Source organism: Curcuma longa, chromosome 4, assembly GCF_044706935.1.
Source record: "Curcuma longa cultivar G26 ecotype Majalengka, Jawa Barat chromosome 4, ITB_CL_G26_1.1, whole genome shotgun sequence".
In the NCBI taxonomy this organism is placed as follows: domain Eukaryota; kingdom Viridiplantae; phylum Streptophyta; class Magnoliopsida; order Zingiberales; family Zingiberaceae; genus Curcuma; species Curcuma longa.
Genome location: NC_133864.1, coordinates 11793214 through 11807703, shown reverse-complemented (window position 1 = coordinate 11807703; position 14490 = coordinate 11793214). Strand labels below are relative to the sequence as shown.

Below are 14490 nucleotides of genomic sequence, written 5' to 3'. Positions count from 1 at the left end.
ATAAATGTTTAAATTAATTTCTCAAACAAGCTTCCCTCTATTTATCAAAGAAAACAAGGAAAAAAAGATGATCATCAATTGAAAATCCAAAACCAAACAACAGGTTCACCTTTGGGCAAAACATTGAGTCGTTTCGCAAAACCACATATAACGTAGGTAAAGTCAGGCTTGTTCGGTGCATCAGTATTACAACACTCAGATGCCCAGTCCCTGAAGCTAAATAGCAGAGCCCAAAGATTAAAAATAAAATAATAAAAAAACGAAAGATTTTACAGGCGTTCAAAAAAGTGCTCCTGAGTATACTTAAATAGAAAATGTTAGATATACACATGCAACACACTACATTATATAAAGCTACGGTTGTTCCACATTTGTTTCTTTTGGCAGAACCAAAGCAATCAGGCATTCCGCTGGTTGAGGTGCAATGGCCAGCAAGGAGCATATGTCAAGCGAGTAGGGGAGGATAAAGAGCAATCTTGTCCACATGGACTTGCTCGCAGAAAGCTTTATCACTCCAGCATAATCCCTTTGTCTCAAATACGAAGTAAAGTCCTGAATCTGCAACGGAACAGTAAGTATCATTACAAGAACTTATTAACTTATAACACATTAAGTATCATCTAGTTTCAATCAGAATAATTCTCAAGGAATAGAGCAAGCAATGATAATTCAAACCAAATACAACTGAAAAATTATAGTATTGGCATCAAACACAGTTCATAAACTAGAGCACAATATTGTCATTGGATGTTTCTATGCACAATAGATGTGTGGGAGTAATCTAATGGGGAGCCTGAAAGCACATGTCAATTAGGTCATCCACTTTCATAATCTAACATTCCAACCAGGCACGTGATTAGACACTACATGGTTAGGTTTTGATTAATCACCTCTCCTGGAGGTTACATATGCTTTTCAGCGGCTTCATTATCAAACACACAAGCAATCATTCATGTAGCTGCACGAGTGTTCATCAACATGCACCTGACAATGGTGGAAAAAGTGGTGGCTCATTATCCTTTGTGGCAGCACAACTGACATCAAGGTCAAAAACTCCCTCCTCTCTGTTACATTGATATCTATGAAGACAACATGATGTTCTCTCAGTGGAAGACTGGCAAGAAGGAATTCTCCCAGAGGTTTTCCTCGCAACATTAAAGTGCAGGAGTCTCCATCAACGACAACAACAATAGGTGGTCAAGTGGCACTGATGAAACATAGATGGGAGGAGGTTGATTCCTCGTGCATAGCTTGGCAATGGTGAATTTGTCGAGTCCAAGAGTGAATTTTTTATAGTCAATAGCGAAGATGGTGGTGGAAAAATATATTGTCTCTAACAAGCCACAGGAGCAGTTACCATGCTGCTTCCTATTGCTCAGCATATGACATCCTCCTCACCTATTCTGGGAGGCTCTCTTCCCAGTAGTTTATTTATGCAATTGTCATTTTAATGCAATCTCCTTTAATGCACTGCTAATATAGATAAATTTGTTTAAAAGAGTAATAGGAATATTAGCTTAGTGGGTTTAATCCCACATTAGTATATCGGTTAGTGTTATGTTGATAGTTTATATATGATTATCTCATAAAAGCAATAATTAATTCCTTTACCAAAATTCTACATGGTATTAGAACCTACTTCCTAGGTTAGGATTTTCTAAAAGTAGTATTTCCCCAAGGGAAGACTGCCGACCTCCCTTTATTTCCCTTGATCCCCTTTCTCTCTGTTCCTTGTTTTTCACCATGTGCAAGGGGTCGCTGATGATGCCTCAACTTGCAACACAACCTCTTGATTCATACGGTGCAGGTCTTGGCCCTTTGCCTGCAAGACCATCCACGAAGCTTCCATGCATCTAGAACACGAAGCACAACCACTTTCGAGCCGTAAACAGGCACAGGCCAAGTGGCCTTAAGGTGGCTCCTGAGCCAAGCTGAGGATAGCTTAGACCGGTGCCAAATCAAGCCAATGAAAGACTAAAACCAATCCAGATTGATCCCACCTCACCCCCACCCTAATTTCCTTTTTCAAATGGTGAAAAATTGACAAACATACTTCTAAAACAGTGAACAAAAATTTAAACAGTGAATTACCGAAACTCGATACCACTCGCCATCAAGGTTCAAAAACTCGAGTGTCATAGTTTCAGTCTTTGATTGGAAAGATATTGTTCCAGTATCATGTGATATATTGGAGGTTGAAGGAGGAAGGAGATAAAATAAAGGAAGAAGACATTGTATGGTATCAAGTTCTAATAATTTATTGAAATGATATGTTTCGACCGTTTCATCCGGTATGATACAAAATTTAAAACCATGTCTCCTTGCTATGCTTCATTTCTTTCTTTCTTCGACTTTAATTCATTACCAGCACCATACAACGAAACATCGACATGATACCGAATTTCGGTCAAAGATCTAAACGTGGCTCGAGATTTTGAACCTTACAAATAGGTCTTGTTTTTTATTCCCAAAAGGACCTAAGCGATGAGACAATTATTTCTCACAACCAATTTGGCTATAAATGTTATTTATCTAATAAGACAACCAATGAAAAAGATCAACAAAAAATAAAGATTTGCACATAACTTTATGATTAGAAAAGCTTATGATACTCGCTAGACAAAACATTAGGGTGGTTTTTGTAGAAGAAAAGATTAATTAATAATTATATTGATGTAATAAATGATATATAAATGATAATATTGTTCTCTGAGTGTTAGAACTATTGGTAGTGAGACAAATAATATTATTATAGCTATGGATTTGCATCGTGGGTCAGGTCTAAAGTTCCTAGCATTTTTTCATTAGTACTAGGATTAACCAACAGCCTACATTCAAGATAGCAAACCCAAATAGTTTGAATTAACACATCTTGATGAAAATGAAAATGGCAAAGATAAAGATTCAATATGATACTGCAATGTAATGCATGATCCTCTTTATACTCAGGAAGAATAAAGAGAAAATACAGTATGGATTCAGTAACCAAAATATGCTTAAATGTATAAAAGGCATGTTTTCAGATCTGGATGAAAGTACAATGCATTAAAGAAAAATACTTACTCCTTTTTGGTCACTTGTGGTGGAAGGTAGCAAACGACAGACCTCTCTCTACACCATGTAATGTATAAATCAGTCAATTACAAGAGGAATACAACCAAATATGCTAATTTCTGCATAAAACATAATGTTATACTAGCAGTATATGAACAAACAATATGAAAGTGAAACGGTAGGTGAATGCTAAAAACTAATTCATACCGAATTGGAGCAAGCATGCACACAAAGTTTATAAAAAAAGAATGCAATACTAGTAAACTGAGTCCAACAATGGATGATTTTGTATACACAAAATATAAAAAATATGAATAAGGAAAATTAGGATTTGGTGATTTTGTATAGACAAAATATCAAAAAAAGGAAAAAGAAAAGAAAGAAAAGAACAAAATTAATTAGCAAATAGTCATTCAAACTTAATATCAGAAATTTTGCATGGAAAGAGATGTGAAACGATCCTGTCTTAGAAGTATGAAGACATCTTATGAATTGGATTTAAGTAATTATTGCAAAAAAAAAAAGGCTTAATATGTTACTAAAGGATTCATTTTATATATTAAATGGTTGTGAACATCCTACATCAAGGTAAAGTGGAGTAATGTGAAATGCTATTGATTTGCAAAAAGATAAGCCTCAAACTGGCAGTCTTTCTATGAAAATTTTCATGATGGGTGATGATGTTAATCAATAAAAGTTCATAACAGAAAAATAATAGGAAAGTATAAGAACTCGTGATCTGAGCTCTATAACCAACTTAAAGGTTTTATTGTGTAAGATGTCGTGAAGGAATTCAATAAATAGATTTATAATGCTGACAGGAAAATAACAACCATAAATGTTGCTCTGTTGATAAAACAAATTTATATAATGTATGATTGCTCCTAATCATCAAATTTGTTATTTATATAATATAATATATCAATAAAATTATCAAAAATATTGGTGGAACAAATTCAGCAAAGATAGTATTGGAAACTAATCATTCACCAATTTGGTAACATTCCCATAAGCTCAGCCTAAATGGAAGGTCATATGTAAGCAATAAACACCTTTTCCTTTCAAACCAATATAGTTTTAACCATCAGCACATAATTTCATATTGAAGCACACCAATTATCCCTCTGAGAAACCTACCAAGGCAACTAATTCCAAAAGAGGCTGATTTCAAGACAATAAAATCCCAATAAATCCTTGAGTCTTATTGCTTGCAGATAGTTTGTAGCCTATCCATCCTTACATAATAGACCTTTTCAATGGCTATGTACTTGAATTAGAAATGATTCATGAACCTACAACTAACAAGAACTAACTTCTAAAAATAGCAAATATGAAAGGCCAGTTTCTAAATGATTGCTATATTGAATTCACATTTCCTAATAAATAAAATTACCAAATACGAAGCAAGAAATAATCTCGTCATAGTTAGTTCCTTTAGTTGACAATCCTAGTCCCTAATATCTTGACTAAAAACAAACATAGCTTCTATCATTCTTCTTTGTTCAATGTTTCCTTGAAATGGTACACCTATATCTACTTTGCAGCATAGCAGACTGCACCAACAGAAACCACCTGTCTGCCACTGGCCTGTATGAGCACACAAGCATACTAGAAAGCAATTTCACATGCTCCAATTCTTCTACAACAAATAGCTAGTTCTTTCAACAATAATAAAGTAAATCATGGAAATAAAAGTAAAATGAAGGTAGCCTGGCAGAGTACAATGGTGATTCCAAGGGTCTTCATGAACTCACTTTGTGCAGTGGAGTGTTTGCAAAAGTTGACTTAACATGTTGAATGTCTGTGCGCTTTGTTACATCTAACCTAAAAGGCCAACTGCAACATCAAGAGAAGAGAAAAATCATTAAAACTTTGCATAAACCATCAGATACAGAATCAAATATGAAAAATTAAATCTTACTCTGCTGGCTCTGATAATGTGCTTGAATATTTACAGGCAACAGAGTCCTCTCTAACTGCATAAATTGTGCAATAGTGAACACCACTTTTTGTAAGATTGCCTTGCCACTGATGGTGAGAAGATAATACACTTGCTCGCAAGAGGAAATCCTTGGATTGTTGCAAAGGAGGAGAGTTTGGAGGAGGTGGCACAGAGGGTGGCTGTGAGGGTGGTGGTGGAGGTGGAGATGAAGGTAATGGAGGTGCCACATCTGATGGAAGAGGAGGTGGTGGGACTATATTTGGTAAAGGAGGAACATTCACTACTTGATCAAGTCTCTGCTGCATAGCACCACCTGGCAATTGTGAAAGTGGAGTAATAGAAGAGGGGATAAAAGGCACAGGACATGTATTAATATTACGGTTATCATGGAGCATCATTCCTGTTGGAGTTCGGCTTAAGGGAGGACCTCGACCAGAACTATCCCAACAATTACTTGGAGTGAAATATACAGGGCGCACCAAAGGTGCTGGTAATGGCAATGGTATGACAGAGCCACTACGTGTAATGCTAGGGCGGTTGGGTATGCTCCCCTTGCCAAATATCTGTGGCTCATTTTCTTGCTTCATGTAATGCCAGTTTCTGTCAATAGCATTGGTTGCCGGACCTAGTCATCAATCACCGATAAAGTGTAGAGCCAGTAAGAATGTATGGAAATGAACAAGAAATTCAAGCCACCTCAATGTAGTACTCACCAGGGAATGATATGTCCATGGGCATCTCACGAATTTCAGCACCAGTAGTAGGATTCCAATTTGACTGGAATGCTTGGCCATGCTGTAACTGCATTCCTAAATTGTCTACATGCACTCTTGGGGAAACTGGCATATGGTGGTGACCAATATCAGGTTTATTTGCAAAAGATCTAGCATAAGGATTTCCTGGTTTACTTTCAAAACCAGCAGACCCAAATTCTCCAGGAGATGGTGAATATCCCAAGGCATTTAATGACCTTGGTGTGGTTGATTCTCCATGATACACAGGGACTCCAGTATTCCTGCAAGAGGTTAGAGGGACATAAATAGCTTGACACAGCGTTAGTTGATTAAGATTTCAAAAGGAGATTATTCAGTCTGATGAGCAAAACTTCAACAAAAAAACACTTATCATGAGTTATACAAAAGAGACCGCCATTTCAGTCAGAGAAAAACTAAACAGTTCTCATGAAGATTAACTACGATAAAGATAAATCTTTGTGATAAGAAAATTAGACCAAAAGGTAGAACTTAAGAGGAAAGTTAAAGTATGTATTGTAAATAAAATACCAAAATTCATGAGGGAAGCCGACGAAGTAAAAGTACATGTAGCGTGCTAGGTTTCTACCAATGGGAAAGTTAAAGTGTGTTTAGTTGCGAGCTGGCATGGCTCTAATGTGCTAGGCTTCCACCAATGGATGACTTCCATCGTAGGCTGCCACCATTGCAAGCATTCAAAGGTCCACTACATGTAGTGTGACACGGCTGTACGCATGCTTAAAGCAGTAGAGATTGTTTCTGTGCCTTGATCTTTATGATCCGAGTTCTAAAGGAGAAATGATAGAATTTTTCAAATTAGTATAAACCTTTTTTTTCTTTTATTTATAGTGAAATGTTTTACATTTAACAAAACATTTTATTTGAACTCAAATTTATTCTACACAAACCTCTACAAAAAGTCAACTTCTTGATCTACTTCAAAAAGGATTGCATACTGCAATAGCTCCAACTAAGCACTAAACACTCCAGTAAGGATAGAATCCTTGCTTTGAAATCTAGGAAGAACCAAAAGGTGAAAGATGTCCTTTTGTTGTAATAAGAAAACAATCAGGCAAATAAAGATAGAAGAATATGAAAGTTACGTAATTAAGAATTTTAGATATCTTGGATTTATTAATGAACAAGAAAGAAATACTAGTAAAATTATCATTAATAGTATAAAGAATGGTTGGTTGAATTGGAGAGAATCTTGTGTTGTGTTATCATCATGTGCCCCTTAAGCTGAAAGGAAAACTTCTCGAGAATGAGGTACAACGGAGTAGTCAGAATGTTAAATAATCAGGAAACAACATGTACAGCAAATTAATTTAGAAAGAATTAGAAGATAAGTTGAATATGGGTTTAATAAAAAAAATTGGAGACAGAACATCCTAATATATAAGAGCCATTAGGTGTAGCTTCCAGAATAATTAAATGAGAGAAAATATGTTGAGGTAGTGCTGTGTATTCAAACGTGACCAATAAATTTTATAGTTAGACAAGTTGAATTGGTTGAAGTAGAAAGAGTAAGAGGTAGGAGACTAAAGAACACTTTAATTTATGTAATAAAAAAAATGAGTTAATTAATTTGGATGCTCATAGCAAAAATACCTTGAAAAGAATTCAAGAGAGCAATAAGATCTTCCAACCAACACTAAATAGTTGGATGGTAATGATGACAACATTATCTAAGTTTTCAGATAATAAATAACTATTTTTCAAAAATATATATATATTTTTCATCATCTGTATGGTTTCAAAAAACGACTACCTAAGCCTCATATACAGTTGCCTAGGAATTTGGAAGGAAACCATGTAACAGCCACATATGCAGTTAAAATATATCATTGTGTATTTAAATAGATTAATGTATTTTGCGTATTTGTTTGTATGACTAATTTCTATATGGAAGCATGAATTTGACTTTGCTAATTAATATCTATTTTGTATATAAGATAGTCCTTATTATCAACATAATTTTTAAAATATATTTTTTTAATACTGATGGCATATGTGAATGCAATGTCAACCGCATAGCATCTACACACACATTTTGAAACCTTAATCACCTACTCACTCATCTAGTTGGTATTATGATTCTGAATCTCTAAGCTCATTAACTATGTCAGAAAAAACGACAAATTGACTTGGCCAAATTCCATAAAATTACTAAGTGGATGACAAGTAACATTTGAGAAAATTTCAGCAGACTAACATATTTTCAATTTCGAAGTGAGGCAGTTTTAATTATGGATATCAAGAGAAATTTATGAAGTTCATACCTGAATTCAGCTAGAAGGAACATGTCAGGACAACTCTGTATATTTCCTAAAGCTGTAGCAGCAGCATCAACACTATTAAACTCTATAAACCAGCAAGAGCTTTGCAAGCCTACTCGTGTCAATCTGACTACAGCACCAACATTTCCAACAGCAAGATTGCACAAGGCCCTCAAATCATCATCTTCAAATGGTGCGGACAAGCTACCAGATATAGTAATGTAAAGAGTGTTTGAAGGTGTTTCATCCTTCATGGAAAGTGAATATTTTTTCTGATTAATGCTTTCATGAGAATTTTTTTTATTAAAATTGTACTTAGCACAGAGCGACGAACTCAAGGAATGCAATTGAGATATTTGAGGGTTGCACTTTTCAGCACTAGCACCATACAACATTGGAGCCATTGGAGAGAAAAGCACGTTGTCAGCAGCACTTCCAATGTTTCTACTCATAGTTTCCACTTGAATTGTGGTAGACCCAAACCTTGCACCCTGCAACTGAAACTTTGCGAGGTCTGCAGCTTCATGCAACCGGAAATCTATATAGCAGCGGCCATTTGGTCTGTCAAAATGCCATCCTGTAACCTCTCCAAATCTCGAAAATGCATTGATCAACTCCATTTCTGGGACAGAAGCATCAACTTGCTTTACTAAAAGCTTAGTGAACTTATCCAGTGTAAGTTCACCAGTACCTGAATGTCCTTCAGGCAGTGAAAATGTTGCAGTTGCAGCTCCAGAAGTAGATGCATTTGCCGTCATGCCAATATCAGTACTATGATGGTGCTTCTTAGCTCCAACACCAGAACCATCTGAATCCTTCACAATGCCTAAAGTAGACTGACTTCTTTTCAATTCTCTTGGATCAGGTGTCTTCTCCAAGAATTGGTTTTCATGATCCATTTTCTTCAAGTTGGCCAACCTCTCCCCTCCACTAATGCAACTTCCATCCTTTGGCAGTGCATTTATCTCATGTTGCAATGGGAAAAAAGACCTAACATGTTGGCCAGTAGTGTTTTCAGAAGAATCATTAATTCTTTTCTGTGCATCAGCTGAAGAACTATCAGGAATTCCTGACATTATATCCTTTGAGACATTAAGAACTCTATCATGCTGAGGAGGGTACTTATTAGCCACATATGAGCTGCTGATATCTGCATATTTTGACACATGCGAGTAGACCATGTCATTCTCTTCAAGATTTGCTCCATCAATGAACTTTGACACAGACCCTATTGCATTTTCTAAAATTGATAATAACTCTTTAGTAGCCTGTGTCCCATGTAATCTGGATAATTTTCTACAATAAGAAAATATCCAAACTCCCAAGGATGGATCTTTTTTAATTGCCTGCATAGAGAGGCCAGAGTTAATAAGTTTGTGAATGTTTGAATATCACAATCATGCAACAAAGAACACACCTTGACATAAAATCAAGTACTAGAAAATAGAAATGCATATCAGAAATTAAGATTTTTGGCAGTTCTTTTAGCCTTTATGTATAGAGTCAGACAATTACAGTAAACTCTAAAAGGAGGTATTTGCAAAGCAAAATTGTCCTCAGCATTCTTGCAGAAATTTATGTTTAACAATTTGAATAATTGATTCATCTCTCATTCAAAATGAATAATTCTCTATCTGAATCTATGTACGAATTGGGAGAAGAAACTTAGGACCAGAACAAATTCACTGTTTCCATCCCCAATGTCTAAAAGCAATCTATTACGTGTGGATATGCAGCATGCACACAACAGAACAATTCTTGCAATTAAGGTTGCACAAAAAGACAAAACCTATTGATAAAGGCTCATTACTTTTCAAGCACTTATAATCTCAACAAAGCATTTTCACAAAGCACAGCAACATGTAACTCGATGCCTAGGAATATCAAGGGTTGAAAAAAAATTCATGCTTTATCAAGGTGTCTTCCCCACAAAAAATGTTAACTTACTTTTCACTGTATCTATTGTACTATCTGAGATAAATTCAAATGAAATAATCTCTGCTGGAATTTGTGAATTAGTTTAAAATATCAATACCTTTCCCAATAAACAATTATTGGATTCAAACACCATTTTTTCAAGTCTGTCATTATTTGCTTTCGTTTTGGTTTGATCATTTCCATCAGAATCTACACCAGTTCTTGCTGATTTTGGACATGGTGAAGATGGATCAGTTTCTCCATCTGAAACATTATTTTTTTCGTTCTCAGCACCATTCAAATGACTTGTCACCTGACGGAGAAAGAATTGTGCTCCACTATGTAGAGTGTTATCATTTCCACCAGAAACAAAGAGTTCAAAGCAGGCTGCAAGTAAGTTCTTTGGGAAGGCAAACAATATGCAAAGCAAACTAAGTGCTCGAAGCTTAAATAACCTATGCAGAACAGGTTCATTGTCCTCCTTATCATCCTTCATTTCACGAAGGAATTCCATTGGCTCTTGAAGCTTTTCAACTTCTCTGCTAGCCACTGGATATATATCCTTACCCTCAAAAGTTGAAACAAAAAAGGTAAGAATGTTTGAGAAAACTGCAGAACAAATGCCCTGAATGACAGAGGATGTTGGAGCTTCTGATGATGCCGTGCAAGAAATGTCAACCAGTCCAAAAATACAAGATTTAACAGTTTCGTATGCCACACTATCCATGTCCTCTCCTCTCATGATTATAGCCAGACTCCAATTATACATGTTGATGGAAACTCTAGCTGCTGCTTCTAGAGCAGTAGGACAGAATGCTGCATACCGAGGAATAAGATCAGCAACTATACGTTGCACGCTCGTACAACCTACGCAACAGAACAGCACAGATATCTCATTTAAAAGAGTCAAATTCATGTTTCATAACATAGCATAAAGTAGTTTATTTTATTATATAACTTGTACTTACTGCGGAAAGAAGGTCGCCACATGTAATAGTCTAATAGAAGAACCCATGAAAAATGAACATCACAGTTTCATTTTCAAAGTTGACTGTGAACCTAAACAAAAGCCTACTGCTAAATAGCGTACTTCTACTAGAACAAGAATCAACTCTCCAACACCACAAACTGGCAACAAAGCTACAATTGGAGAGGCTTACAACATAAAATTAAATCAAGGTTTTTAAATACTAATGGAATTGCCTACATTTAGATTTATAAACAAAATACTAATGTATGAGAGCAACAAGGTGTAGCTCCAATAGGTGCAAAAATGAGATAAACTGGATGATAAGATATAGAGATGTTCAAGTGAGACTAATACATTCTGATGTTGTGCAGTTACAGTCGAATTAATTTAAGCACAAATTGTAAGGAATTGAGGAAGACCAAAGCAAACTTTATTTAATGTAATTACAGCTTATAGTTGTCAAAATCATATCATGATTCATATCATAAGATGGATAACATAGTCTTCAAAAATCATAAAATTCATATCATATGATGGACTATGTTCACATATACAATGATACCATTCATACTTATGAATTGGAAATAAAAAGAATTGTGGTGACTTGGTATGAATATATATGATCAGCTAGAAATTAACATGACGTAAATATTCAATAAACTAAATCATATTTATTATAAAGATTGAAAATAAGGATGAATTTTTTATTATAGGAATGAAATCTCAAAATTCATAATGACAAAAAAAACAATCAAGTGGAGACACAGAGTCGTTGATAGCCAATAGGCATCTAATAATGATTAAGAAAAACGAATCTTGTGTCACATTGAGACATAGAATGGCAATAAGCACACCAATTTTTAGTAGCTTAGAATTTTTTTTGTCTCAGTTGTCTTCAATTTGACGACAATAATCTTTCTATGTCAAAATCATTTAAGAAGGAAGTTTCTTATTACTCATTCCATTCTAATTTTTAGTGGAATGAAATTAATAATAATTTGTATATCATCATCAACGGAAGATATGAACTTATATAAATTAAGAAGAACTTACTCCATGAGCTTAATTCAACCCCAAATGTCAAGTTCAATGTCAAGGAACTTCAGTGGAGGACCTCTTAGGTATTTATGCATATCTTAAGGGACCTCATTTGAAGTTGTGGTACTGAGAAATAGTGTTTATCTCCCTTTTCTCATATTCTACTTTCTTAACACATTTATTTTATTATGCTATTAGGTGAAATGTTGCATTGTTTTACATAAATTTAGATTTCAAATTATTTTGAATAAAGTATAATTATATTTGTAATATATTTATAATTTCTTGTTTTGAACTTTGATTCACAGTTTGATATGATTCACAATTCAATAATTCAACAAAATGATCCATGATACAATCTCGATTTGATAATTTGGATTACAAGTGATATAATGGATTCAAGTATTATAAGTGATATAACCTTGCATAAAATTTAATGGAGGAATAAGATCCTTAGTTGGGGCAAACATAATTTGATAAAGAGAATATAATGAATACCTATATTTGAGTTGATCAAATTGGTTGGTATGCACCAACACACATACAAGATAGACACACTTGGATATCTCAGTACTAATTGGTATGATTTGTACACCATTATAACAATACAGTGTGGTGCTTCCAATGTACTATAATATAGGTAAGCAAGTTATTGATATGAAACTTGAAATACTTAAAGTTCAAAAGAGTTTATCTAAAAATTTGGTAAGAACTAAGAAGATATGATGCAAAATTTAGTCTTTATATCAACTGATAGGGAGACTTGTAAAGCCTTTGTGGTACTTCAATTTCCTGTATTGTCCCAAGTTTTACTTATTATTAGGGTCTTGTTTCAGTAGAAATGTGGAGAGGACGAAATGAGAAGGAGAGGAAGGTAAAGACATAGGAGACAAAAAGAAGCATTCTTCCTTTAATTGGATGTATTATAGAGAAAAGAAAAGTCTTTTTTTATTAGAACAAATAAAGAAGAGTAAAAAAACAATATTTTTTCCTACAGTGCCCTTTGAAGTTATGATTTCATTCATCTGGTTAAACTTTTACAAATCAAAACTACACCATATGCACAAAGGCCTACTAAGGATCATGCAAAGACATCAAATGTAAGTAACACTGACTTACCCCGGTGCTCCTTGATGATCTAAAGGAATCATATCTGACTTCAGTCCTTCCTAGAATTAAACCAATGCCGGTTAAATTGAAAATTTGATTCAATTAATGATAGCTACACCATAGGGTCCATTTAAAATTGTAACTACAGATTGGATGAGCATAAATTGGTTGCATTACGCTGATACATATCAAAATTAGTAAAATTTAGAGAAGTTCTTTTTCTTTTCTGAACATTAAAAAGGATAATACTGGTCCAATACTTTTTTGTATCACTTAGCCTTTATCTTCCCTTGAGTTTTTAAATAAGTATTTGGGTGGAGAAAAATAAATCATATCTTTGTATGTCAATCCCTTCTACCACTTTGGTATCCAACCAGAGGAACACACATTGTTATACTCTCTATTGTTAACCAAACACATAAAGAGGACCTTTTCTTTTCCTTTCTCCCATTCTTCTCCAATATAAACAAGCCCAAGATTTTTCAGATGAGTAAAGGAATGTTAAGAAATGGACGGCGACTTGTAAACAAGAAAATTGCTGGAGATGACATGTAGTATAATTCTTGCCAATTTTATGTGATCTATGACATCAAGAAACGACGTACATACCATCGACAACTGAAATGAAGTCTCTACCAATTGTAAGTAGAAAATATAATTGATCCTTTGGAGTTGAAATTTTGAATGAACGTCAGTGCTAATTTTCTTTTCGTGCAGAAAAAAAATGCTGATGTGACAACGGAAAGATACAAAAAGATCAAGCAATTTTGGGGAGATTCTTAGCTTTAGGTAATTTTAGGCAAATCAAAGAAGAAAAAGAGGCGCGAGAGATATGGAACCTCTGGAGGCGGTAATTAGGGCCAGATAGACCTGCTCAAGTTCTGGCATGAGGCGAGCATCCTTCTGGGAAGTGCAAAACTTGATCCTTCGGTAGCAATCTACCAGATTCCTGATTTCCTCCTTGTTCCTCCGCTTGCGGATAATTTCCTCCTGCGAAGGGGGCGGGGGAGGGGATGAGACGAAGGACTTCTGCGGAGGGGGAGGCGGAGGGGCGCGGTGCTCCAGGATTGCCTCGTAAAGCTTCCTCTTCTTCGGTGGCTGCTCTGCGGCCGCCATCGGGCGTGACGAGTTAGCTGTTGACGCCGCTTTAGGGATTCCGCCGCGCCGGCACCACTCGGTTACGATTTTGCTACTGCATACTTTTTTTCGGTCCTATTGCTATTGATGGCAGGAACCGAGTTAAAATAATAATATATAAACAAATTTTAAATTAATAATAATAATAATAATAATAATAAATAACCGTAGAAAATACTACAACCCCATTAAACTACGCAGTTAAACTAAAACTAATAAAAATTAAAATTAAAAAAATCAAATTGGTCCCATTAAATCAGATTTGAGTTCGTTTTGATTGAAAAAAAATAG

At 35.0% G+C, this 14490-nt stretch overlaps 1 protein-coding gene across 2 annotated transcripts; it reads right to left on the bottom strand.

Annotated features, from left to right (window-relative positions):
* Window positions 1-226: 226 nt before the first annotated feature.
* On the bottom strand, window positions 227-14244 carry LOC141828392 (uncharacterized). 2 transcript variants are annotated; one of them, XM_074715818.1, is made up of 8 exons: window positions 13902-14244; window positions 10063-10811; window positions 8031-9373; window positions 5710-6011; window positions 4976-5621; window positions 4809-4890; window positions 3064-3111; window positions 227-558 (listed from the first exon to the last, which is right to left on the bottom strand). In XM_074715818.1, the coding sequence occupies exons 1-8, from the start codon at window positions 14176-14178 to the stop codon at window positions 355-357; spliced, it is 3651 nt and encodes a 1216-aa protein (XP_074571919.1). In that variant the 5' UTR covers window positions 14179-14244; the 3' UTR covers window positions 227-354. The 2 variants fall into 2 exon arrangements, with proteins under 2 accessions (XP_074571919.1, XP_074571920.1); XM_074715819.1 differs by having other exon boundaries at window positions 10063-10760.
* Window positions 14245-14490: the final 246 nt, after the last annotated feature.